Raw genomic sequence first — 24,243 nt, 5'->3', positions numbered from 1 at the left:
GCGTTCAACGCCGTCTGGAAGAACCCGAAGAGGTCGGCAATCTGAGTGCTGCCATACTCCTCCTGGAGATATTCAACCAGCGACTTCGCAGTCTCCATCTTGTCCGCCGGGATGCTGCTCTTGACGTTAGGCGAGAGGCGCAATTTAATGCTGCCCCTGACCTTGACGTCGTCGCGCTTCCACGACGTGATTTCGTCTTGATTGACGACTGTGCCCGCGTCGTTCGTCCGAGGAGAAGGAACTTCTTCCTCAATGACGTAGGCGAGCCCTTGGGCTTCAAGCCACGACGACATGCCATCCACCCATTGGGTGAAGTTGTTCCCCTCGAAGAGGAACGTGGCCTGGTAGAGCGAGTTCGACATGATCTGAATAGATCGTCAGCATCGGATCGAACATCATAGTGGCGGCCAGGAACGGCGCCGATGAGCGAATCGAGCATGATGCCGATGGCCATCGTCTCCTTCAGAGACGGGTGCATCGGATCAAGCGTGTAAACGCGATCCGGCATGGTGTCACCTGCGCTTAGAGCGGCATGGTGACGGCAAGCAATGAGGGTGCTCGTCATTGCAGCCAGTGACGGCGCTAATGACTTGTGTCGCAGCCACAGAGGGCGCAGACACTGTGCCGCTGCCAGCAAGGGCGCAGGCACTGCTCACCGGGGCTCATAACCTGTTGAGCATGCTGGGAAGCGCACCACTCAGCTTACCTGAATATAAGAGAGCTTAGCTAGAGGCTATGCGCAGAGTAGGTAAAGACCTAATATTACAGGGGCAGAGGAGCCCTCCTTATATACTACAGGAGAGGCGACGATGTCATACGTAGTAATAGAGAATGAGTCAAGAGGACAGAACACGCTGAGTAAAGCGTACATGTGACAAGTCCAACCTATGTGTCCATATGTGTCCATCTGAGTCATATGATACTCGCGTGTAAGTGCATGTGATGCACACGTGACATGTCGTGACAAGGCCGAATGTTCAACACAACTCGATGGAAATGCACTTCAGCCCAGTCCCCCTTGCCGATAATCCAGAAACTTTCTTGTACGTTCTGTTACAGTACGTCATATGTATGCATTCCACCCTTGAAATGAATTTATTTTGATGATTCCTGGGTTATGGGAGCGAGCGCGCCCTCCCGGAGATAATATCGCTTGGAAAAGCAGCTCAGCACACGTGACCCTGCACGATCGCCCTGGCGGGCTTGCCGGACCTCACAGAGATAACTTTGATGAACAGCTTGGATGTCTGATGGTGTTGAATCCTGGCCGTGTAAGACGAGTCCTGGCAAGCAGGTCTCGTAACTTTAGTCTTGTGTGTCCTGTGGAGAACGGTAGGGAAATAGGAAACGCACGGTTTCGGAAGTGATCGCTTCGCCCCGATCGTTCGTCCCGTTCGTCCGGTTCATCCGGGCGGGCCGGTTTGTCTCACGGAACCAATTGACGCGCTCACGTCCCGCCCCTTCCCCCCTTTACTCTCTTTCCTCCTCCCCTCATCATCGTACACGACGTCAACAACGCGTCCGCTCATTAAATGCATGCTTTGAACACTCGCCGCTGCCTAGAATGGTGCAAGGATGCAATGCTTCTGCATGAATTCCATCGGTGCGTGGCAATACCTTGCTCGCTAGCTCATTCACGCTGATCCCCGCAGGGTCCCTGTCGACGCCCGCCTTCCCCCTCCCCCTCCCCCTCCCTTACCTCCCTCCCTGCCCTACTTTTTTCCTCCCACCTCGCACTCCTCTTCTCCCTCTCGTCACATCCCGCCGACTTGGCCATGGGCGAGGAGCGATTGAACACTCATCATCGGCGCTACCCCTATACAGCGCCCTGCTGAGGCCAGCCAGGGGTAGCCTCCGGCGGCTGGGGGAAACCTACGTTTTCCCCCAGACCCCCTTCCCTTGCGCTCCGCAACGATCATGTGGGAGACGTGCAGTGGGGGAAACCTACGGTCTCCCCCACACCCCCTTCCCTTTTGTCGATCTTTTAGTTACTTTGAAGTGGTGGAAACCTACGGTTTCCCCCACACCCCCTTCCCTTGTGCTACCGCGACGTTCATGTGCCTTCCCCACGCAAGCGCTCGCCACGCATCGACGACGCCCTGCTCGATCTTCCACTTCGCCTGCCTCGGTCGCGCGATGTGGCTCCGAAGATTGGATACGATGACCCGCGCTTGCGCGCAGTCATCGATCCAACTTCTCCGCCTCATCACTTGACCTTGGCAGTCGTGCGTGTCGATCGAGCATGACGACGTCGATGCTAGCTCGCGCCCTATCATGTACAGAGTATAGTAGTGAATAGCAATGAATGTTCTCCCAATAAACAAGTCGGAAACTACCCCATCTCGGCAGTGGTTTTTACCCAAACTGTGAACTCGCCGCTCAAGTACAAGGGTGCAGAGGCTGCCTCATTATCATTGTAAGTCTCCATGCTGCTCTCAGAGCACCGCATTCCAAACACCTTTCAAGTTCACTGCAGAGCTTCATATACACGTGGATAAGATACTTTACATGGGTGTACCTAGGGAGATGTCCGCCTCCGGACGTTCGACAAGGGCAAGCGATAGAAATATGAGAAGGAGGTGCTCAATACGCGGGTATGTACCCAGTAGACTGACAACGAAGCACGTAAAAAGGGCAGATTACGCTCGCTACGGACAGTATAGATGCATTACAGTGACATGAAGATATATATATACGTGAGGGAGGGAGGGAAGAAAGGGGCAAAAGCGCTCATTATGACCACCACGATATATAACCTGCACTTGTCTTGCCTCGTCTCATCCTTCCGCGCGATGAATCGCCGGTCTGACACAATCCAAAACCGGTACAGAACGGACCCTTTATCGGCATGCCCGGACATGGTTTGCTTCCACCAAAACCGCACCGGACGAACGGTTTCAAAGGGAGAACGGTGCGTTTCCCATAGCAGGACCCATCTGGTCCTGTGCTCTTTTAGGTATGAATACAGTTGCTATCTCACTAGCAGGAAGACTGAGGTCTTGTGAGTCCTGCGCTCTTTTAGCTCGTGAGAGGTTTCCTGGCGAGCACCCTGCGGTCCTGCCGCACACCTATGTTGTAGGTATTGTGATCCCCCTGTGGCTCACAACCCAGCGAGAGCCGTTGCACTGAGCACCACAACTGCGCGGCGCAATTACGCTAAGTCGGAGCCACGCTTTCGTGACCCTGCCATGTGACGCTCACCTGCTACCAGCTGCTTCGCACGACTCAGCTTGCCCGATTCGTGCGGAGCGGATGTTCGAGCCTATCATGTACCGGGAGGCCAACTTCGGCGCCGACTATCGGATGCGAGAAGATGAGCCCGCCGGTATCCAGGCCGAAATCGGCGAAGCTCGTTATAGACGGCGGCAAAATGACAAGGATGCCATTGGTCGACCGGCGAGGCGACCGGCTGCGGCATTTGCCGGGCTTGCCAACGCAGGCTCACTTTGCATTGAGCGGCGACGGAGGTACATGCAAATTAGACGAGGTCGTTCTCGCGGCCTATATTTCCTCGGAAGGTCTTCTTCTGGCGCCGAGAGGCTGCACGATTTCTTTAATGCGTCAGATGCTAACCCGGGCATGTCCGGGAGCTTGAAGTGACGTCATGTGATCAACGATTGCCGTGAACTCGACGGCAGTACACGGGTTTCCAGTGAAGCTGTTCCTTGTCCTTAGCGTCGACCATGTTCTCCCAGCGCGTGATCATACCTGCCCGGACGCGCAGCCTTGCTAGCACTGCGTGCACATCTGCTTTGACAGCCGGATGGTAAGTCCTCAACCTGGAAAGCCCTCTCCCATCTCATATGTCGTGAACACAGGAAGGTTGCCGGCCGTGCTCCTCGCGCTCTATTTCATTCATCCCGGCTCCTTCAAGCCACGACGGTCAAAGTTCCTCAGATGGCGGAGTCCCTGACAGAGGGAACATTGAAGACTTGGCTCAAGCAGCCTGGCGAGGCCGTGGCCGCAGATGAAGAAATCGCGACTATCGAGACGGACAAGGTGTGTGCTTGTGCCCTTCGCGGCAAAGTCAGTCCATCTGACATTCGCTGTAGATTGACGTACCCGTCAATGCTCCAGCAGCCGGGAAGCTGGTTGAGCACCTAGCTAATGAGGAAGACACCGTCACTGTGGGGCAGGACCTCTTCGTGATAGAAGAGGGCGCTGAGGGCGAAGGCACGTCAACCGCCTATACCTAAAATTTTCCAACTTACACTCCACAGCGGCTCCCGCCAAAGACAATCAACCCGAGTCCAGCGCTGAATCTGAGAAGCCTGCGTCCGATGCTGCACCCCCGCCTCAAGATCAAGCGGCTCAGAAGCCTGCGCCGTCGCCTTCGTCCCCAAGCGATGCCGCGTCCAAGTCCGCTTCGCCACCATCCAAGGAAGAGCGCTCTGCAGCACCCGTCAAGAAGGCTCAACCCGCATCTGAGTCTAAGGGCCCTGCACCAACGACCTCGTCCCGTGGCGAGACACGAGTAGGCCGTCTGCGTACTCTGCTCCATGCAATTGCTCACGCCTATCCAGGTTAAGATGTCTCGTATGCGACTTCGGATAGCGGAACGTTTGAAGGAATCTCAGAATGCTGCCGCCTCGCTCACCACATTCAACGAAATCGACATGTCATCTCTCATGGAGATGCGTTCCAAATACAAAGACGCTGTTCTGAAGGAACATGACGTGAAACTTGGGTTTATGAGCGCGTTCGCCAAGGCCAGCACCCTTGCGCTGAAGGAAATCCCCGCTGCCAATGCATCTATCGAAGGCGATGAGATCGTGTATCGCGACTACGTCGATCTGAGCGTTGCGGTGGCGACTCCCAAGGGACTTGTGACGCCCGTGGTGCGCAACGCAGAGAGCCTTGGCTTTGTCGACATTGAGAAGGAGATTGCGGCCCTCGGCAAGAAGGCGCGTGACGGGAAGCTCACATTGGAAGACATGTCGGGAGGCACATTCACCATGTATGTGTCGCGTCCTAACTTTGTACATCTCATGCTGATAGACTTGAAGTTCCAATGGTGGTGTCTTTGGATCGCTCTTCGGCACGCCGATCATCAACCTGCCACAAGCAGCAGTACTCGGTATGCATGCTATCAAGGATAAGCCTGTGGTCGTCAATGGGCAGATCGTGGTTCGCCCGATCATGGTCATTGCTTTGACGTACGATCATCGTCTGCTGGACGGTCGCGAAGCTGTTACCTTCCTCGGTAAGTGCATAAGTGTTCTTCCTGTAGCCGTGCTGACGTGCATGCTTAGTGCGCGTGAAGGAGTACATCGAGGATCCTCGGAAGATGCTCCTGGCATGATCGTATCATTTCCGTATCCTAGTATATATGTTCGAACTACGTCTTCAGCCCAACGATGGATCGCGCCTCTTGCGACGACAGTTTCCATGTGATCCCTGAGCCGTTGTAGAACTCATCTACGTCTTCCTCCGCATCCAGGTTGAGCAACGTACTCATCTGTTGCAACCGCACAAACTTCTCGCGTACGTCGCCAAATGCGGTCTGAGAAGCTATGTAGTGGATGATTGCTCGGAGGTCCCTGTCAAAGCGGATGGCACCAAGCTACGATGAAGTGAGATTGGTATAGTCGTAAACAAGAACAACCTTACCTCTGTGTACTTCAATGTCATCAAGTACTTCTCCCAGGGTCGGACGATCACATCCAATACCAGAGAATAAAAAATACTATAGTTGCTCGTAGTGAATGTCTCCTACGCAACGTCAGCCGCTGAACTATGACTCAAGGCGCAGAAACGTACCTTGTATCCATCCAACAGATTTTCCCATCCCTTGACGAACCGCTTACGGACGATGTCCTGATACTCTGCTACCGAATACGAATCTTCGTCAAGCGTGTACGCGACGTCGCGATAGAGGTCGGGAATGAAGTTGCGTAGCTTGGGTCGGAGCAATTGATTGAATAACTGGTCTATGCCGCTCTGTGGACATGCGTTAGTACGAGAGTGGCAGGTTCGACTGAAGAATTTACTCGTGAAACGCTCTGGAATTTGTTTGTCAAACTCGCGAAGCTCGTCAGGCAGTTTCTGACAGCAGCGTGCTGAGCATCGACGAAATGCTGTTGAATGACTGGACTGTCGCCCAGATCGGTGACGAGACGCTCGAGGTGTGATGACGACACGTCCAAGTCGTTGAGAAGGATCTTGGACGGTGTTAGTCATTATGAATCTCAAGAGGCGAGGACGTACAATGAAGGAAGTACGACTGTCATGTTCTGCTTTCTCCGACGCTCTCAAAGGCCTATCGCCACTCCCCCCCGTTCCCCGGTAGACATCGTCCATCTTGCGCTTGATGACGCCCGCGAAGTCGCGTTCCATGATCTCCCGCAAGTGACCCAATGTACGCTCAACGTGAGGAAGCGATCCGGAGGCAAGTAGACGGGTTAGCACGACCTTCAAGACGTAGAATACATCATCGGGCGTGGTGGTTATCGGGGGTGATTGTGTAGAGTCCATTGTCGACAGACGGTGCGCCTTGAATGGATCAGACGATGGCTGATAGGTCAAAGTTGACATATTCGACATACCTTGTCAATGATTACGCGTATGTACCACGTCTCCATGGGTATATAGTACGTGGCAAGGAGCGCGGCAAACTGTCGATGCGCACCGCAGGATTCTAGCGCAACGTACGCCTTGTACACGGCCTCTTCCCTCTCGCGGGCACTCACAGCGGTCTCCTGTTCCGCTTCATCTAGCACATCATCACGAAGGAGCTCTTCATTCGTCTGATGATCTCAATAGACGAAGAGGATTTGCCAGAATAGCGGCTTACCTGCATAGTTTCGCAGAGGAATTTGCGAAAGACGTTCCACCTGCTGACCATGCCGGCGGCCTCGCTGACGACCTTGTCTATTTCGCGAGGATCTACCTCCTCCGTAGTCGGGTTCTGCTGCCTCAACGCCGCCCCACTGTAGTACATAGGTGTCGGAGGGTGGTTAGTAACGTCGGAGAGCTGCGAATGTCAGTGAAAGGTTGGAAGGGCTGCATATATGCATACCTTCCGATGAACCGACCGCTCTTCTTCCCATCCACTGATGAGATTCTCAACCGTACGGTCACACTCTTCAAGCAATTTCTGCACCACGTTCTTCATCTTCCCCGGCCCATAGTACTTCTCGACTACGGGCTGATGCTGGTCCGCGATCAGCGCCACACTCTCAAAGAGAGCTGTAAGAGCCGTTATAAAGTACAGCGGCGACGATGCTACGTTATGTCAGATATTGCATGTTCTGCACGTCTAGCAGAGCAAACGTACTTTTGACAGACGCAGGTGCTCGTACGCGCACCAGACCGGTCACAAAAGCGGCATAAGCTTGGAGGCCCTCCTCCTCCCATCCGATAGCGGGAAACAGTTTGAAGAAGCGGCTTGTACCGGCGGAGTCCATGGCAGTCGATGCCTTCTCGAAATTGCGTTTGAAAACAGCAAGGAGCTGTTCTCGCGCGGCTTGAAGCGTCTGCGCAGGGGGTAGATGACTTTCAGGCGTAGGCTAAAGACAAAGTCAGTCGATGGAAGAGCGCTTGCGGATGAATAACTGCACTAACGACTGCAATCTCGGCAAATGCGCCAGTAATGACGGGCAGGGGAAGGGACATTGCGCGCGCGCAGTGTCGTGTAGCGGACTCCCAGTCCTGCGCATCGATGGACGCTTGCACTTCTGCCAAGGAGTCCTGGGGTGATTGAGAATCTGAGAGGGCTGCGTGTGTGGTCGACGCACTTTGAGCTGCATAACCTGTGCTACACGTTCCCCGGCCTCCTTGATTCGTCGCATCTCCTCGTCGAGAGTGCTCACGCGCCCTCCGATGCGTTCGGCTGTCTGTGCAGTAGAGGATACGCGGCCGGAGAGAACGGCCGCCTCATGATGTAGATCTTCGATGTGGGGAAGGACAGCGTTTAGACGATTTAGAGAGGCGACTATGGGTTCTCGCGCAGACAGTAACTTCGTCAGGGAATTCGAGAGTTCAGCCTCTTCAGACTGGAGGGCAGAAAGACAGGAGAAGATTTGTGGGAGCGAAGTGAGCGTCCGCGGGTCCCATTCTTTCCTCTCGTCGCTGTCCATGATCACTCTGCGTCGACGCGCTGGTCACATGCGCCCTCGCGATCACGTCGGCAATTCTGATCAATCGCGTCCTGCTTGAGTCTTCCGCCCATGTGGCGTGCAGTCATTATCGTCGACAAGCGTACTCTGACGGAATCCACCAGCGTAGTCTCCACTTCATGTAATCTTCAGGACAAAACCACCTGTTCGTTAGTTGTCACGCGGCCGCTGGGCGCCTCTCAGTCAATACTGGAGGCTGGACGACGTCGCACGGGGCAGGGAAACATTCGCAAGACTGACGAGCGCGCCTACGGCTCATATAGAAGCGTCGAGGAGTCGACAAACGCGTTCTCAAACTATTGCAGTCCTCAAGCTACCTCTCCGATAAAGACCCAATCGGTACCCTCGGTAGGGCACGCATCATGCTAGCCACCACTCAGGTTGGTCCAGGAGTCTGAGGCATGAAGTTGGTCAATTCGAACATATAATGGAGACGCTACACCGGCAAACGGAGAGAACATCATCGGTAAGGACAATCACGGTGTGTATCATGACCGTTGTGGATCCACGATTACACAGATAATTTGTCCTTTCCCAACAAACGTCACGCCTGACGTCATCATGCGATAGCTACTTAGGAAGGCCGGTGCGCACGCCGACCACAGTCCAAATCACTCCAGCGCTCGAACAAACAAACATCCAAATATGGCACCTGGAAATGCGTCCGCCAGCCGATCGAACTCTTCCCTTCGCACTCATTCCATCCAACCCGTCGCTCTCCATTTCGGCGCAGGCAACATTGGTCGCGGCTTTATAGGCGCTGTCCTCGCCCAGGCTGGTTCCCACGTCATATTCGCAGACGTCAACAAGCAGCTTGTAGACAACATCAAACGTCGCGGAAAGTACACTATCCACATCCTCGATGGGCACAGCGACGATGTCGGCTACGAGGAGAAAACCCAGCCAGTCTCGAACGTCTCTGCGATCCTCTCCAACGATCAGGATGCTCTTGCGGAAGTCGCCGTACATGATCTTGTTCTTATTACAACGGCCGTTGGACCAGGTGCGCCCCAGTCATCCACTTTCGTGGTGTCATGCTAACGACTTCGTCTAGCGATCCTTCCAAAGATTGCGCCCGCGATTGTCACCATCCTACGCACACGCAAGGCTGCTGGCAAGGGCCCTCTCAACATCGTTGCCTGTGAGAACGCGCAACGTGCTACATCAATGCTCAAGGACCACGTCTTTGCTGCCCTGCGCGACCAACAGGCGGACGACGCCCTGCTGGAGTACGCGGAGTGCAATGTTGGCTGGGCGAACTGCGCCGTCGATCGCATCGTCCCTCCCTATCGTCCTGGTGTGTATATCCTGCTGCCTTGTCTTTCGAACCGCGTGTTGACACCTTTGAACAAGAACCATTCACAGATGATACATCGCTTGATGTTGGCGTCGAATCTTTCTATGAATGGGATGTAGACATGCATTCGCTGAAGAAGACCGATCCGGACGTCGACATCGGCGGTATGAAGCCCACCAGCAACCTCGAGAAGTACATTCAGCGCAAGCTCTTCTCTCTAAAGTATGTTTCATCTTTGTAGCCGTCATCTTAGCGAAACTCAGTGCCCTTTCAGCATGGGCCATGCTATCACGGCTTACCTCGGCGCACTGAAGGGACACAAGTCCATCGCATCAGCGATCAGCGACCCCGAAATCTACCCCATTGTTTATGGTGCTTTGCAAGAAAGCGGTGCCGCTCTTCGCCGCGAACATGGGTTCACAGAGCAAGAGCACGCCCGCTATATTGACATCGTTTTGGCTCGCTTCCATAACAAGGATGTACCGGACGTCCCCTGGCGCGTCGGGCGCGAACCGCTGCGGAAGTTGAAGCCCAACGATCGTCTCGTCGGCCCAACGACGATGTGTAGACGAATGGGTCTAGACAGGGGATACTTGCTGCGAGGTAATATTATATTCACATCGTATCTCGAATTGCATCGCTCATTGCCTACGTAGGGATTGCTGCTGCTCTGGCCTACAAGAACGACGACGACGATCAAGCCAAGGAACTGCAAAACCGCATCGCTCAAGATGGGCCCGAGAAGGTTGCAGTGGACATCCTGGGCGTCGACAAGAATGACGAGGATGTGGTCACTGTACTAGGCGCCTACAGGGAGCTGCGGCAGCAGCAAAAACTATAACAAGCGAACACCTCTACCCATGGGCATAGCCCGCACATGTAGCTATAGCAAATGCAGTCCATCTATTGTAGTTTCTTGCGTGAATCAGACAGAACAGTGATTCCACGGCATGGCGAAGCTTCAGACTGAACTGCAATAAGCTGCGGTGATATTCTCACGAGTTTGCGTTGTCTTCGGCCCTCATCCCCATCCGCCACAAGTCCGCCACTTGATTACGACCTCCACTCGTCCGTCCTCTACCAACCCAAGTGTATTCGTCAGAGCCTCGTCCACGGGCTCCTTCGTTTATCAGTCCCTTTGTCATGGCTCCCGGTCGCCCCGTTCGTGATATCGTCGTCAAAGTACCCCGACATAACGCAGACATCCTCCGCAAGGATTTGGCGGCGAAAGTGCATGCCGCAGCTAAAGATGAGGACATGAACGTCCAGCTTGAGCAAACGCCCAGCGAAGAGGTGGCCCGCGCGGTGGTGCGTCCGTGTCCTTCACTTGATGAATTGCCGGTTCTAACTTCTGGTCAGGAAAGCGCATCTGAATGGAATTCCCTTCTCATGACTGCGCGTGCAGAGCGAGGACCCCAGTGGGATATTGGGACTCAGCAGTGCGTGCTACTCCAGCGTTCACGCGCCGGACTTCTCACCCGAGCCCCAGATTCCACGTCGACGTATACTCCGACCTTTACTACGACCCCACCTCACTTTTAGCATCTACTCGGCAGGCCCTCGGTGTCGAAGAAAACGAAGAGCCAAGTACATCCCCTCAAGACGTCGCGTCTACTTCCACCGTACGCCGTTCACATCGTAGTCGCGGGAGCTCACAAGCCCCCATGCCTCCCGCTGCTTCGGCTGCTCGCCGAGACATGGATATGATAGCAGCACGCGGAGCCGGAATGTCACCCCCACGGGATATGGGAATGGGAATGGGTGGCATGGGTGGCGCACCGCCAGGCATGCGTACAGACATGGGCGACCAGGTCATTGGAGGCATGCGTGGGTTTCCTGCGGGCATGTCTCCAGCAGCAATGCGCGCAGGGATGGGCATGGGGGCCGGAATGGGCATGGGGGGCGGGGGACTTGGGGCGGGAATAGGCGGCCCAGGGGGGTTGCCCAACCCAGGCATGGGCCTGAACGGAGGGATGGGCGGGGGTGGGGGAATGGCAGGTATGGGAAATATGGGTATGGGCATGAGCAACATGGGTCGTATGGGCGGGATGCCTGCGAATATGGCTGGGAACATGCCTGGAGGTCCCGGAGGGATGGGTATGGGGAACATGGGCATGGGCGGACTGCCGCCTGGTGCAGCCCCACGAAGGATGATGTAGCGTCTGTATTTTCCTATTGTACTGTATTTTCACTGTGGACGAGCATTCAACGTCGCGTGTTCCATAGCTGTACGATCGGAAGACCGAAGAGATCAGCGGCGACGTCCACGACGTGATGAACGAGATGTTATATAGTTGCCTCTGACCTTCATCTGCATCGCGCCTTCCGCGCTAATTGTCGTCGCGCGGATCGTCCTCCACCTAGCTTGCGTCGACTTGATGTTCCTCTCTGGCGAGACATTGCTCTCGGCGATCGAAACACTATCCCCCTCCCAGCGCCAAGCAATAAAGAAAGGTGCGTTCGAGTTGGTGAACATTAAGCTAGTGTGCTAATTGAGCAGGAAACTTCGACAGCGTCTCCGACCTCCTCCTTTCCACAAATGAAAATATTGTCAAACGATGCAAGCTCACCCCGATAGAGGTCGTTGACCTGATAGACGCCGTCTGCCGCGACTACGTTCCCGAGATCGCGCCCCTCAGCCAAGTTAGGGAGCGCGCTGGGGTCTTTACAACGGGAGACGACCAATTGGACGTTGCCTTGGGAGGCGGCATTCGTACTGGGATGCTCTGGGAAATCGTGGGTGAGAGGTCAGGCAGTTCTAAGCGAGGATGTCCAGTCGAGGGTCGTTTGCTCACTTCGGAACACAGCGCAGCTGGCAAAACGCAAGTTGGACTCCAACTATCTCTGAGCATTCAGCTACCTGGCGAGAGGCGCGGCCTCGATGGCTCATGCTGCTACATCAAGACTTCGGCTCAGCTGCCCACTGGGCGTCTCCATCAGATACTGCAAGAGCATCCGGTACTGTCCTCTGCCAACTGCACCCTAGACGACGTGCACACGATGTCCGTACCCACTATACCTGGACTGCTCCACGTCTTGGCTACGACGCTCCCGGCGTTCATGCAGGAACTTGGCGCAAGCCGCAGCAAAAAGCCCGTCAAGCTGCTGGTCATCGACGCCCTAGGCGAACTCTTCCATGTCTCCGAAAGGACTACGTCCCACACGTTGGTAGAGCGAGCCAGACATCTGACTGAGATCTCAGCCAAGTTGCATGCCATCGCTTCTGCCCATGGAGTCGCCGTCGTTGTGCTCAACGAAGTCATTGAAGCCATAGATCGTCCCGCTACTGCTCGCCTGTCAACAAACTTGGCAGACTTGCTCTACAGCGAGCAGGCCCGCTTCTTCGGACGCGCAGAGACGACACCTGGAGAGAATCGGAAGGAAGCTAGTCTTGGGCTTGTGTGGGCCAACCAAGTGAACGCTCGCATCATGTTGACTCGGACGAATAGACGTCGCGCCGTCGACAACATTGCACCTCGCAAACGTACACGGACATCTTCCGGGGTCAATGCTCCTTCGGACGACACCGAAGATGTGTTCCATCGCATACGACGTTTAACAGTCATCTTCAGCTCTGTCGGCAGTCCTAAATCTTTGGATTATATCATAACCTCCGAGGGACTGGTCACTCTTCCGGGAATAGATGAGCCTTTGGGGACTCCTGCCGATTCTCGCATCGTGCCTTCACGTAGGGTGCCTACCTCTGACACGGCAGATACAAGGCTAAGCGTGGCGTCCCCAGATGGCATCGTTCCGCTGGACATTGGATACGCCAGAAATACAGAGGAAACGGTGGCAGAAGACGAGTCCTTCGCTGAAGGAGAGGATGCCGAAGATGATCATCTGTGGGCGTCTACCGCAGAAGGGATGCCAGACGACCTGTACGAATTGTTGGACATTCCATAACGACTAGCTACTTGAGAGTAGATTAACCTAATGGTAATTCTGGGTCCAGCGGGCGGTACAGTCACAGTGACGCTCATCCATTGGCCAATGAGTCGAATGCAGCCATATTTGGTCTTGCTTGGCTAACAGCTTATGTAGCGCAACGAGGCGCAAGCGCATCTATTGTCCTTGCCCTCCACCATCACCATCTGCCGACCTCTGGACATACGCTCTTTCTCAACCTCCTGTTAAATCTTTGAAGGACACCAACTGCCTACGATGAGGTCGAAGTTCAAGGATGAGCACCCGTTCGGTTCGTCAAGCGTTTACGCGCAGCATGACCGCCTCGCTGACCCGGGCTGGTACACTTCCCAGAGAAGCGCAAGGCGGAAGCGGAACGCATTCGCCAGAAGTATCCTGACCGTATTCCTGTCAGTATTGGCGCGCTATATCGACCATCATCCATGATCAGTCCTCATGTTGTCCCCGCAGGTGATCTGCGAGAAGGCGGATAGGACGGACATCCCCACTATCGACAAGAAGAAGTATCTGGTGCCATCGGTGTGTGTACCTGCGCTCAACTCGGGGTGTGAGGCTTACGCACGACCAGGATCTGACCGTCGGCCAGTTCGTGTATGTCATCAGGAAACGCATCAAGCTTGCGCCCGAGAAGGCCATCTTCATCTTCGTCGACGAGGTCCTCCCACCCACAGCGGCACTCATGAGCGCTATATACGAGGAACATAAGTGCGTGCTGTACGCTGTCTACCTGGATTCTGCTGAAACTTCGTCGTTAGGGACGAGGACAACTTCCTCTACGTATCCTACTCTGGCGAGAACACGTTTGGCAGATCAGAGTTTGAGACGCTATGATACCTTCCTTCGGCACAGAATCCGTTGTAGACCGTGGCTTGCAGGTGGTTTGACTTTGTATCTATGATGAGGGGGCGTCTACCTACGTATTAGTTTGGACGTTATACCCCGCTCACTCCTGTCCTCTCCTGATCACCCTCTGTATTATAATCCGTTTACCAGAAATCGAGAAATGCAATGGACGGAGGCGTGGCGAGGGATGTCTGGATGTATCAGGGCGATGGCATTGCATCCCACCGTAAAGGCGGAGGCTTTTGGTGATGCGGGGTATCGTCCGAACCTTGTCGGCGCTGTTTAGCAGTGGGTGGCCGTCGTGTACGTCGGTGAGGGGGCCATGGTGGTGTTGACAGCGGCGCCACAGTCGATGGGGCGTCCTTCGACTCTCACGTCATCGCCGCGCGCCATCGTTGTGACTTGTTTGGTTGCTGCCTTGCCCCAGAAGCGTCACCTGACGGGACAGCAGTCCAGAACGCCCAGCAAAGGAGTCCCCAGATTGCTGTCGTCCCTTCCCCGTCTCATCGCCATCGTTCCCAACAGCGTACAGACAGCAATAGACCGTAGGCGAGCGCAATCATGGCCAATCCTGGACCCATAAACGGCGTCAAGATATCTCGTGCGTTCACCTATTCGGGTCTGGCAGCGCAGCTGATCAATCTTATTTCCAAACTTGCCTTCTTACTTTTCCCTCTCCACCCATGTCCTCCTCAAAAGCTATCGACGACCCCCACAAGGTCGTCAAAGTCATCGCCTCCGATGGCAAGACTGGCGAGACGCGCGAGATGTCTTACTCCGGCTGCAAGATCGTCGGCAATGGCTCTTTTGGCGTTGTTTTCCAGGCCAAGCTAGTTGGTGAAGAGACCGGAGGCGACATCGCGATCAAGAAGGTTCTGCAGGATAAGCGCTTCAAGGTACGTCCCAGATAGTTCCGTATCCTTGCCCACGTCCTCATGCGTCATGTCAGAATCGGGAACTGCAGATAATGAAGCTTATGTCCCATCCAAACGTCGTCGATCTAAGGGCATACTTCTACTCCAATGGTGACAAGGTACGCGTCCTCATTCTATGTACTTCTTGCGGATCGTGCTCAATCGCTCTCGTAGAAAGACGAAGTGTACCTGAACCTGATGCTCGAATACGTCCCCGAGACGGTCTACCGCGCGAGTCGTCACTACGCCAAACTCAAGCAGCCTATGCCCATGCTCCAAATCAAACTGTACATGTATCAGCTGATGCGCTCCCTGGCATACATCCACTCGGTCGGCATCTGCCATCGAGACATAAAGCCGCAGAACTTGCTGCTCAACCCGGCAACGGGTGTGCTCAAGCTGTGCGACTTTGGCTCAGCGAAGATCCTCGTCGCGGGCGAGCCGAACGTGAGCTACATCTGCTCGCGCTATTACCGAGCGCCGGAGCTCATCTTTGGGGCGACGAACTACACGACTAACATCGGTATGTGTCGCGCGTGACCAGGATAGAAGACAGACTGATCTTTGGGTGTCGCGCAGACATCTGGTCGACGGGATGTGTGATGGCTGAGCTGATGCTTGGTCAACCCCTATTCCCTGGCGAGAGTGGTATCGACCAACTCGTCGAGATCATCAAGGTGCTCGGGACGCCGACACGGGAGCAGATCAAGACGATGAATCCGAACTACATGGAGCACAAGTTTCCTCAAATCAAGCCGCACCCATTCTCGAAAGTATGTGCCTCTCCTTCTATCTCGATTCCGTTCCCTGACCGAGATCTGCAGGTGTTCCGGCCGCGGACGTCTCCGGAGGCGATCGACTTGGTGTCGAAATTGCTCGAATACACCCCAAGCGCGCGCCTGAGCGCAGTCGAGTCCATGGTTCATCCTTTCTTTGACGAGCTACGTGTCGAGGGTGCTCGGATGCCAAACGGCAAGGACTTCCCTCCACTGTTCAACTTCACGCGCGAAGGTGAGCTTGCCAAGCGACGCGAACCGACGCGAACAATTAGAAAGCGGGATCACTGATGACAATGGTAGAATTATCCGTGAGGCCGGATCTCAACCACCAGCTGGTGCCGCCCCATTGCTTGCCGGAGCTGGCTTCGCGGCAGATTGACCTTGACAACTTTGTACCTATACCACTCGAGGACATGAAGATCACACTGGACTGAAGGCCGAGGAGGATATCATAGTGTATATGTGTAGTGAGCCCGTATTATAACCTGCCTGCCTTGTCTTCGTGCTTCTGAACCCCGCGTACGTGACGACATTCGTGGGCCGAATGTGTACCATAGTCATCCTGTGCTATTGCCGAGAAGATCAAAAGAGCGTCTAGTGACTGTTATGTTCGAAAGTTAGCAGCGAGCACGCCAGAGATGATCAAGACCGAATGGGGATTGCACCTTCCTATTGAGTGAATTGCGACATCTCGTGCAAACGGTGGCATCAACCGCGAGCACGAATACATAAACCTTTCTCTTCCAGACCCAGCACGTCCTGCCCCTCATGGACTCCCCAAAATCATACCTTTGCGATACGCTCCCCGCCCCCCGACTTGCCCGCGCATCCAGCGAGGATGCCGACTCAGCCAATAACAACAACCGAACCGATGGCCCCTCGACGGTCATAGACGAGACCGATGCGGCCAGCGTCGAATCCTCTAAAATGACACTCCCGAAGCCTCACCCGTCCAACAAGTCTACTGCGCCATCTCGCAAGCTATGCGTCCGTCACCAGAGGATGGCGGATGAAGGGGTCAACATGAAGCTGCAGCAGGTGTGTGCACTGTTCGGGTCCCCCAGTTCCCTAACTCATCCCCCCTAGTCCCTAGACGCACTGCCCGTCGAAGAGAGAGAGGCCGTGACGGCTGTCTGGTCCCAGTTCTCGTCGTCGTCGCACGCACGGAGGGCCATCATTCTCCAAGGGCTCCTTACACTCTGCTGCTTCTCCCAACTGTCGCTCCTCGCAGACTCCCTCCAGCACCTTATTCGCATCGACCCATTTGCCGTTCTACCTCGCGAGCTTGGCCTCAAGATCCTGGGTTATCTCGACGCGACCTCATTGTGCAGAGCCGCACAAGTCTCGCGAAGGTGGAAGGCCCTCGCTGACGATGATATCCTATGGCGGGGCATCTGCGAGCAGCACATCGGACAGAAATGTCATAAGTGCGGCTGGGGGTTGCCTCTACTCGACAAGAAGCGTCTATACCGAGCCCAATCGGTGACGCCGGTACCAGGCGCCCCCGACCCCGTTTCGAGCCCTCACGGCTGCATACTCTCCGTCAAGCGACCGCGCGAGGGCAGTCCCGACCTCGAAGAGCAGCCGCTGAAGCGGCAACGCTCTAGCTCTCCGTCTCAGGATAATCACCGCCATGAAGAGTCGGCTGCCGAGTCATCCCGTCGTGCATCCTTATCGCTGATCGCACCGACCTCTCCTGGCCGGTTGTCCCCGTCATCGACTCGACCATGGAAGGAGGTCTACAGCGAACGTATGACGGTCGAGTGGAATTGGAGGCGCGGACGCTGTACGGTGCGCACTTTGGAGGGCCACACCGACGGAGTCATGTGCCTGCAATTCAACGAGAACCTCACTCATCCCGCCTTTCCCGTCCTCATCACCGGGTCCTATGATCGAACCGCGCGCGTTTGGAATCTCGAAACCGGCCTTGAACTCCATGTTCTTCGCGGTCACACGCGCGCCATCCGCGCTCTCCAGTTCGATGAGTACAAGCTCATCACTGGTAGCATGGACTGTTCGCTGAAGGTCTGGGACTGGCGTCGCGGTACATGCATCCGCACACTCTTTGGACATACGGAAGGCGTCGTCTGTCTCAACTTCGACTCGAACATCCTCGCCAGTGGCTCCGTAGATTCGACCATCAAGGTGTGGAACCTACGGACAGGCTGTGCGTTCACTCTGCGTGGGCATAGGGATTGGGTCAACTCGGTGCAGCTCTGGGATCGTACTGCGGGTGGCGCCGCAGGTCCTGCCGCGCCAACAGTCTTCGACGGCCCGCCCTGTAACGGCTCCAGCGGCGGTGCGGACCCGGGCAAGATGCTGTTCTCCGCGTCGGACGATGGCAGCATTCGTCTCTGGGACCTGCATCTGCGAACCTGCGTACGCCAGTTCACGGGTCACATCGGGCAAGTGCAGAGCATCAAGCTGATGTTCACTCCCGACTGTGGCGAAGGTGATGGATCCGATGCGGAGGAGGGTCCTACTGGACGCTCTTCTCCCGCGCCTCGCACGAAGTTGCCAACGCTCGTGTCCGGTAGCCTTGATAACACTATCAAGGTCTGGGATGTCGAGACGGGTGCTTGTGTGCGCACTCATTTCGGCCATATCGGCGGTGTCTGGGCGGTCGCGGCGGACAAGATGCGCATTGTCAGCGGTAGTCATGACCGCACTATCAAGGTTCGTCCCAGCTGAATTATGTTCACGTTCGTCGATACTGATAATTCTTAGGTCTGGAGTCCGGACGATGGAAGCAACATTGCCACGCTCGCGGGTCACGAAGCGTCCGTGAGTTGCATAGCTCTCGGCGAGGACAAGATAGTATCGGGGGGCGATGATAAGACGATCAAGGTTTGGAGCTTTGCTGGTTAGGTCCGCGTACTGGAGCGCTCGTCGTATGATTCTGTGAACTTATCTTACTCCATGTACTAGTTTAGTCTTGTTCATTCGCTGCATCTCGCCCCAGATGGGATTTATGTCTACACTGATTAGTTTGCGGCGCGGTTCATTGGACAAATCATCGGGGTGATGGAATAATGATAAGGTGAAGAGTAAGAGTACATGCATGACGAGGGTAAGTACAGGTGTAATACAAAACGTGAATGCTTGAGCCCCAGGCGCAGAATGGTAGGAGAAGTCGGTATCGTAAACTGAACTACTTCACTCGGAATCCAAGACCTTCCAATTCTCGTGCTCGAGCACGGTGAGCTTGCTCCTCCGACTCAGCTAACGCTTGCGCGCGTTCAAGCAACTCCTCGTTCGATCTGCTCCGTGCGCTGTGGCGCAACTCACGTCTAAGATATGCGATAGCGGGCGCATGGGGCGACTCATGAAGTGGTCGTCGGTCCGCGAGCGTGGACGGATCTGGAAGAAGTTCGCCCATGCACGCAGCTGCTCGCGCGATGCGCTCGAAATTGAGCAAGGCTTCGCCATCTGGTGTGACCGAGATGGCTTGCGGGTAGCGCTCGAGACTTGCATTGAGATCTCTCAAGTGAACGGCTGTTGACCGAATGAGCTTTCTGCAAGCCGTATAATTGGGACAAACAGACCTAACCAAGGCAACGTTGGCCATTCATGGGACTGTCGCAATGCCGCCCGGTAAGCACGATGATTTGAACTGGGATCTAGCAATGACACGAGCTCGTCGAGGGTGCGCTGGGCAGTGGCTGGTATTCGTTGTCGTGTGTACCGGAGACGCTCTAAAGGCGAAGATTGCAGGGCGTTCGCTATTGCAGTAGTAGAGCTGAAATTGCGCAATCGACGACATTCCTGGCACGATATCAGCTAATAAGAAGCCAACCGGCGTCGCGAGTACTACCTCTGCCGTGTTGATCAGGAAGAGCATTGCAGACGCGCGTGCCTCTACTCCCTCTGGGTCCAGCACGGAGAACTTAACCCAATGGATGATATCATTATTGAGGGCCGACATTGCTTGCACGCCACGAAGCTTCTTGGCGTCACCCAAGCTGGGATTCGAGCTACTGGCTGTACTGGCGGGTCGCTGCTTTAGGTAGCGGATATAGTCTGCGGGCTTGATGCTGCGATACCGTTCTCCCTCTAGGAGGGTCAAGGCGGTTGCGAGCTCAGTCGGCGTGATCTCCGAAGCGCGCAGGGGCTTGACGCTGGGCGTCATCCCTTGCCCCGAGCTTACGCTGGGAATACGCGCCACATTATCGCCACTGCCGTTGTGCGGAGACGAAGCGCCGTCTCTGACACGAGAGGCAAGAGAAGCACGACGCTGCAATGCAGCGGTCAGCTCAGAGAGATAGAAGGTTGATTGGAATGACTGACTTGTTCAACGGCATGAGCAGCGGCGTTTATCCGATCTAACTGGGCTGCAGTGCTTGGCGAGGCAAGTGCGCGTCGCGCAAGCGCGGCCATCCGGTCAACAATTGCAATGGCCGGCGCGACCTGAACATTCTCTACCCATCTTTGGATGAGTTGGAGCACGCTGGGGAGGTATCATTGGCATGCAGCACATACTGAGACCTGCAGCGAGCACTGACTTAAACTGCAGGTTGGCGCGGTCCGAGGGAGGTAGGGTATCTGCATCGATGAAGTGTTTCTCGATGCTGAGCATGATGCGTTCCGGGGTGGTGAAGTCGGTATAGATATGGAAGATCGACGTAAACAGGTCTTGTTGTGGGGGAACAGATTGTGAGTGGGCATCTGAAATTATCTGTCAGTGTTTGGTCTGACGGAGTGTACATGGACTAACTAGCTTGGGCGATGAGCTCGCCAACAAGTCCGTGAAGGGTGCCGGCCTGTATGAGTCCAGCAGAGTTGCGGTGAATGATGGGGACAGGGGAGTCGAGGGCATGTGCGATCGACGCAGGATGGCATGATTGAGAGTCCGAGGACGTGCGGGAGTCGACGCTGTGGTGATCGGCAGAGTAGTAGTCGGATGAGGAGTGTGATGAGCGGCGGTCTGAGGACGAGGAGCTGCTGGATGTCCTCATGATGCTGTCGGGCCGCAGGTCACCGGCCTTGTGCTTCTCTGCAGAGTCGGTCGAGGAGCGTCGACGGACGCCCCATTGGCGCGGATGCATGCGTTCAGAAGCCCGACAGTCACAGTCGAACCTCCTCGATCGACTTCGTTATGCTCTTATACACGTGTCCACCACCTTATCGCCTGCTCCATGCGGCACAACCGCCGCAGCATGTTCCTATCTTCCCCTCCTCCCGCAGGCACCCACGCTTCGGCCCCTGGCGCTTCATTAAAAGGGGTCGCTCCGTTGACTTCCCGAGGCTGACGTGCTTCAAGCTGAGCCTCGGTCCGGTAACTTATCCATTGCGTGAGAAAAGCATACAATACAATCCAACTTGGACCTGGAGGTACAGCAGATCCCTTCAGAACCCCAAACCCGGTGAAGCGGAATACGAAGTGTGCAGTGGCAGGCTTGTGACATCCAACATCACATATACACATTAGCGCGAGACGATCCTACTCCAGATCACCACAACTACGAATTTATCTGAGCGCTAAACCCTCAAAAACGAGCTGGACCACTTACACTGCCTATGTTGTCCTGACCACCAGGGTTCTGCCTCACGCGACGCGATGGAAGGGCCTTCTGTGCGTCATCCGGGGCTTCAAAGAACGAACCTATGCTGCTGTTCCCGCCAGGATTCGAACGAACACGTCTACAAGGGGCAGATTCAGTTGCGCATCGTTCATGCGGTGTACGACATACCTGCTGGGCTTGAAGTCGCTCGAAAAACCGTGCAGACCCTCATCCTGAGGCTCTGGGGCGGGGTCGGGGGAGCGGTTGGGCTTCGGTGCTGGCTCATCGACCGCGCTTCCGTCGTCCAGGTGCGAGAAGATATCGCTCGACGCGCCACCAGGAACCGTACGCACACGGCGCGTGGGCTTGAACTCGTCAGAGCCTCCTACTGCCTGTGGCGATGCCGCTTCGGGCGTCGAGCTTTCCGCTGCATCTGGGGCGGGTCCACTGATCTTGCCAAACGAGGCATATTCTGGTGAAGGGCTGATAAACCCCAGCGGCGAAGAGGATATATGATAACGTACTGGGCAGCTTCTGTATATTCTGGAAGTTGGTATCCACTGTGGTTCCAGTATACCTGTGGGCGTCAACGCCCGATCGAGCGGCCCACAGAACAAAGACATACTTGAGAAATTCAATCAACGACCTCTTGGTGAAGATAATTCGCGTACTGTCCCAGTCCATCATTCCTACAGTCATCAGCGAGTGAATCGTCAACCGGGGAACGTGTCTCGTACCAAGGCTGGCCGGCCAGTCCCTCTCCTTTGTCTCATCGACAACCTTAGAGGGGGTGAACTTGCTCTCTGAAGTGAGGTCGGTCATCGCGTTCGATGTAAACAAGACGAAGGGGAAGGAAGCCGAAAGGGTCTCAAAAGCAGAACGACGGAGAGTGCGGTGGTTGCGAGGGTCAAGCCTAGTGATCGTCAGGTGATCGTTGCATCGCGTCCGCGACGCGTGACTATATATGTGACAGCACGCGTTATTGGCCAAGTTGAACTTCAGCAGGCCACCCTTTTTATCTCCTTGCAAGGCCATGCGCCTTGGATATCGAGGCAGCGCGCTTACTCCCAAAGAGTGCTGAGAATAGATCCACGAGAGGCAGAGGCAGCAGCAGGAGGGGTCTGGCCCTCTTCAAGAATAGTGATCTAGCTACGACATGAACAAGGATTGCGACTGGCAGTCTCAGCGTATGATCCACTGTGCCATAGTCCAGCCGTTCGGATACAAGTAGCTCATCTATGCTTCAGCTGTTCCAGGGCGGTCATCCTGCCAGTAGCTCTTCTTGTCCGGAGCCACCTCTTGGCCTGCCTGAGTCGACAGCTCGTATTCTTGATCCTTGGCGGTAGCGTTGCGGAAGTCGCATTGCGTCGAAGTGGTGACGCCGACCTGTGATTTATGATGAATAATCGAGTATACCGCCCAAAGAACGTCGAGACATACCCGGATGGCAGTAGGGAACGACGCGGCTTCCGTGCTGTTCAGCATACGTCGTTGCTTGTCTCGAGCAAGAAGAGTGACCATGACTGTGATCGTGTATATCCTGCTGATCGAGAACTGCGGAAGGAGGCTGCAAAGGACGAGTGAGCACCCCTTGAGTCAGCTGTTTGGGATGCACGTACTGGTATGCGGTATCTTGGAGGGGCAAGTACTTAGGATATCATGAGATGAAGCCGCAGATCTGGCGCAAGATGCACGCACCAATACCAAGTTCAGCAGGGCCACGAGCGCCGTCATTGCACTCGTTTCCATCGACAGCGTAATCAGACGAGTGATGACTATAAAGAAGTCAAGAAGTGATGAGCAGCCGCTCGAAGAAGGCCCAGCCGGTACACATACGCGCGTCCGTCTTCCTAAATCCCGTGCGCGATCGGATGAGGTGCCAGGCGAGGACAACGGCGATCACGATATCGGCACCTGCAGTCTGCGAGGGAGTCGTCAGATTGACTCTGCAAAGAGCACAAACGCGACCTACCGATGTAAGCCAAAGAATGATCGGCTTCTTGAAAGATCCGAGAGAGCTGAACCGTCCGTAAATCATGAACGATATAGACACACTGCATGCAATCACATTAAGGCGAGGTTGAACAGAAGGTGAATGGTACGCACGCCGCTCCGGAGCCAAAGCAGAAGAGCACGACTGTGACGCGCGCCATCAGTGGAAGGGAAGCGCACTCCTCAGGGAAACCCACATACGCAACAGCAGAAAAATCGTCAGAAGCTTGGACTGCACGATGTTATGACAACTGGGTTCGTATGATGGGTCAGCATCGAGAGAAACCATGCGCGAGATGCGCATGCACGCACCGATTCAAGAAAAATATTTGGGCTACAAGTCCGACAATGGCGGTCCCTGCGATCCTTTAGTCCAGACCGACGAGATTTTACGGAAGCGAACTCACAGCCGGGCTCTGAGGACATGGTCCACGCCTGCCCATCAAAATGGTCGTAGTCGCCGTAATGAAGGACTGATGTACGGTAGAGAACGTGACTGTCGGAAGCGACATGAGCAAGGAAGAGTGATTTACTCGTGTTCAGCTACACTCACAAATCGATGGCACCGAGGAAGACATTCAAGAAGAGAAGCGCGTGTACTATGACCCTGTTGAACTTCTTGTCGGTCTTGTAGAATTTACGGTAATAATCAATCATCTGCGCCAGTATGTAGCCGAGAAACAGCTTGCAAAGCGCCTCAGCTGCGAAGGCGCAAAGAAGCAGGCACTACGCACCTGTTGTATCCAGATACCCGTGACGAGTGCGCCGTAGGTCGTATTGATAACATCCTGGGGAGGCGTCGCGCTCATGACCGAGTACTGGGAGAGCGAACGAGTATTCGATAAGGGGGAGGATAGCGCGCCTAAACGCGAG

General features: G+C 55.1%; 12 protein-coding genes across 12 annotated transcripts; 8 read left to right on the top strand and 4 right to left on the bottom strand.

Moving 5' to 3' along the window:
- Positions 1-1,532: 1,532 nt before the first annotated feature.
- Positions 1,533-1,794, top strand: SCHCODRAFT_02661574 (uncharacterized protein; the record flags this gene model as incomplete). Its single annotated transcript, XM_003035044.2, has 2 exons — positions 1,533-1,603; positions 1,653-1,794. The coding sequence occupies 2 exons, from the start codon at positions 1,533-1,535 to the stop codon at positions 1,792-1,794; spliced, it is 213 nt and encodes a 70-aa protein (XP_003035090.1).
- A 1,833-nt stretch (positions 1,795-3,627) lies between these two features.
- SCHCODRAFT_02606733 (dihydrolipoamide succinyltransferase) lies at positions 3,628-5,547 on the top strand. The gene is made up of 7 exons (XM_003035045.2): positions 3,628-3,766; positions 3,819-3,999; positions 4,053-4,173; positions 4,221-4,474; positions 4,524-4,957; positions 5,007-5,203; positions 5,253-5,547. Exons 1-7 carry the CDS (start codon positions 3,684-3,686, stop codon positions 5,300-5,302), a joined length of 1,320 nt encoding a protein of 439 aa, XP_003035091.1. The 5' UTR covers positions 3,628-3,683; the 3' UTR covers positions 5,303-5,547.
- On the bottom strand, positions 5,339-8,089 carry SCHCODRAFT_02525384 (COG4-domain-containing protein; the record flags this gene model as incomplete). Its single annotated transcript, XM_050343509.1, has 11 exons — positions 7,737-8,089; positions 7,564-7,689; positions 7,277-7,508; positions 7,019-7,224; positions 6,794-6,973; positions 6,546-6,746; positions 6,208-6,492; positions 5,991-6,161; positions 5,761-5,940; positions 5,611-5,712; positions 5,339-5,563 (listed from the first exon to the last, which is right to left on the bottom strand). The coding sequence occupies exons 1-11, from the start codon at positions 8,076-8,078 to the stop codon at positions 5,339-5,341; spliced, it is 2,250 nt and encodes a 749-aa protein (XP_050202930.1). The 5' UTR covers positions 8,079-8,089.
- Positions 8,090-8,731: 642 nt separating this feature from the next.
- Positions 8,732-10,362, top strand: SCHCODRAFT_02606728 (uncharacterized protein). Its single transcript, XM_050344228.1, has 5 exons — positions 8,732-9,120; positions 9,172-9,414; positions 9,471-9,636; positions 9,689-10,017; positions 10,071-10,362. Exons 1-5 carry the CDS (start codon positions 8,763-8,765, stop codon positions 10,253-10,255), a joined length of 1,281 nt encoding a protein of 426 aa, XP_050202929.1. The 5' UTR covers positions 8,732-8,762; the 3' UTR covers positions 10,256-10,362.
- Positions 10,363-10,426: 64 nt separating this feature from the next.
- On the top strand, positions 10,427-11,676 carry SCHCODRAFT_01269499 (uncharacterized protein). Its single transcript, XM_050341355.1, has 3 exons — positions 10,427-10,722; positions 10,774-10,853; positions 10,904-11,676. The coding sequence occupies exons 1-3, from the start codon at positions 10,558-10,560 to the stop codon at positions 11,571-11,573; spliced, it is 915 nt and encodes a 304-aa protein (XP_050202928.1). The 5' UTR covers positions 10,427-10,557; the 3' UTR covers positions 11,574-11,676.
- A 7-nt stretch (positions 11,677-11,683) lies between these two features.
- On the top strand, positions 11,684-13,374 carry SCHCODRAFT_01269502 (P-loop containing nucleoside triphosphate hydrolase protein). Its single transcript, XM_050341356.1, has 3 exons — positions 11,684-11,868; positions 11,928-12,161; positions 12,222-13,374. Exons 2-3 carry the CDS (start codon positions 12,136-12,138, stop codon positions 13,318-13,320), a joined length of 1,125 nt encoding a protein of 374 aa, XP_050202927.1. The 5' UTR covers positions 11,684-11,868; positions 11,928-12,135; the 3' UTR covers positions 13,321-13,374.
- A 112-nt stretch (positions 13,375-13,486) lies between these two features.
- On the top strand, positions 13,487-14,384 carry SCHCODRAFT_02606723 (light chain 3). The gene is made up of 5 exons (XM_003035047.2): positions 13,487-13,612; positions 13,675-13,730; positions 13,792-13,860; positions 13,910-14,046; positions 14,097-14,384. Exons 1-5 carry the CDS (start codon positions 13,579-13,581, stop codon positions 14,170-14,172), a joined length of 372 nt encoding a protein of 123 aa, XP_003035093.1. The 5' UTR covers positions 13,487-13,578; the 3' UTR covers positions 14,173-14,384.
- Positions 14,385-14,599: 215 nt separating this feature from the next.
- Positions 14,600-16,505, top strand: SCHCODRAFT_02606716 (Pkinase-domain-containing protein). The gene is made up of 7 exons (XM_003035048.2): positions 14,600-14,785; positions 14,884-15,080; positions 15,134-15,217; positions 15,273-15,621; positions 15,678-15,871; positions 15,923-16,109; positions 16,178-16,505. The coding sequence occupies exons 1-7, from the start codon at positions 14,746-14,748 to the stop codon at positions 16,309-16,311; spliced, it is 1,185 nt and encodes a 394-aa protein (XP_003035094.1). The 5' UTR covers positions 14,600-14,745; the 3' UTR covers positions 16,312-16,505.
- Positions 16,506-16,879: 374 nt separating this feature from the next.
- Positions 16,880-18,745, top strand: SCHCODRAFT_02483559 (WD40 repeat-like protein; the record flags this gene model as incomplete). Its single annotated transcript, XM_003035049.2, has 3 exons — positions 16,880-16,915; positions 16,964-18,553; positions 18,605-18,745. 3 exons carry the CDS (start codon positions 16,880-16,882, stop codon positions 18,743-18,745), a joined length of 1,767 nt encoding a protein of 588 aa, XP_003035095.1.
- Positions 18,746-18,881: 136 nt separating this feature from the next.
- Positions 18,882-20,957, bottom strand: SCHCODRAFT_02606711 (ras GEF). Its single transcript, XM_050344227.1, has 6 exons — positions 20,592-20,957; positions 20,380-20,542; positions 20,165-20,324; positions 19,692-20,111; positions 19,423-19,642; positions 18,882-19,372 (listed from the first exon to the last, which is right to left on the bottom strand). The coding sequence occupies exons 1-6, from the start codon at positions 20,920-20,922 to the stop codon at positions 19,029-19,031; spliced, it is 1,638 nt and encodes a 545-aa protein (XP_050202926.1). The 5' UTR covers positions 20,923-20,957; the 3' UTR covers positions 18,882-19,028.
- A 179-nt stretch (positions 20,958-21,136) lies between these two features.
- On the bottom strand, positions 21,137-22,283 carry SCHCODRAFT_02606710 (uncharacterized protein). The gene is made up of 6 exons (XM_003035871.2): positions 22,116-22,283; positions 22,004-22,067; positions 21,903-21,955; positions 21,568-21,850; positions 21,388-21,517; positions 21,137-21,336 (listed from the first exon to the last, which is right to left on the bottom strand). Exons 1-6 carry the CDS (start codon positions 22,198-22,200, stop codon positions 21,328-21,330), a joined length of 624 nt encoding a protein of 207 aa, XP_003035917.1. The 5' UTR covers positions 22,201-22,283; the 3' UTR covers positions 21,137-21,327.
- A 331-nt stretch (positions 22,284-22,614) lies between these two features.
- On the bottom strand, positions 22,615-24,179 carry SCHCODRAFT_02695249 (uncharacterized protein; the record flags this gene model as incomplete). Its single annotated transcript, XM_003035872.2, has 12 exons — positions 22,615-22,764; positions 22,819-22,945; positions 22,998-23,026; positions 23,077-23,153; positions 23,215-23,299; positions 23,351-23,432; positions 23,485-23,515; positions 23,572-23,621; positions 23,683-23,728; positions 23,778-23,866; positions 23,924-24,054; positions 24,105-24,179. The coding sequence occupies 12 exons, from the start codon at positions 24,177-24,179 to the stop codon at positions 22,615-22,617; spliced, it is 972 nt and encodes a 323-aa protein (XP_003035918.1).
- Positions 24,180-24,243: the final 64 nt, after the last annotated feature.

Source organism: Schizophyllum commune, assembly GCF_000143185.2.
Source record: "Schizophyllum commune H4-8 unplaced genomic scaffold SCHCOscaffold_1, whole genome shotgun sequence".
NCBI classification, from domain to species: Eukaryota; Fungi; Basidiomycota; class Agaricomycetes; order Agaricales; family Schizophyllaceae; genus Schizophyllum; species Schizophyllum commune.
Note: the sequence above shows the minus strand (reverse complement) of the source record. Positions and strands in the feature narration are given on the sequence as shown.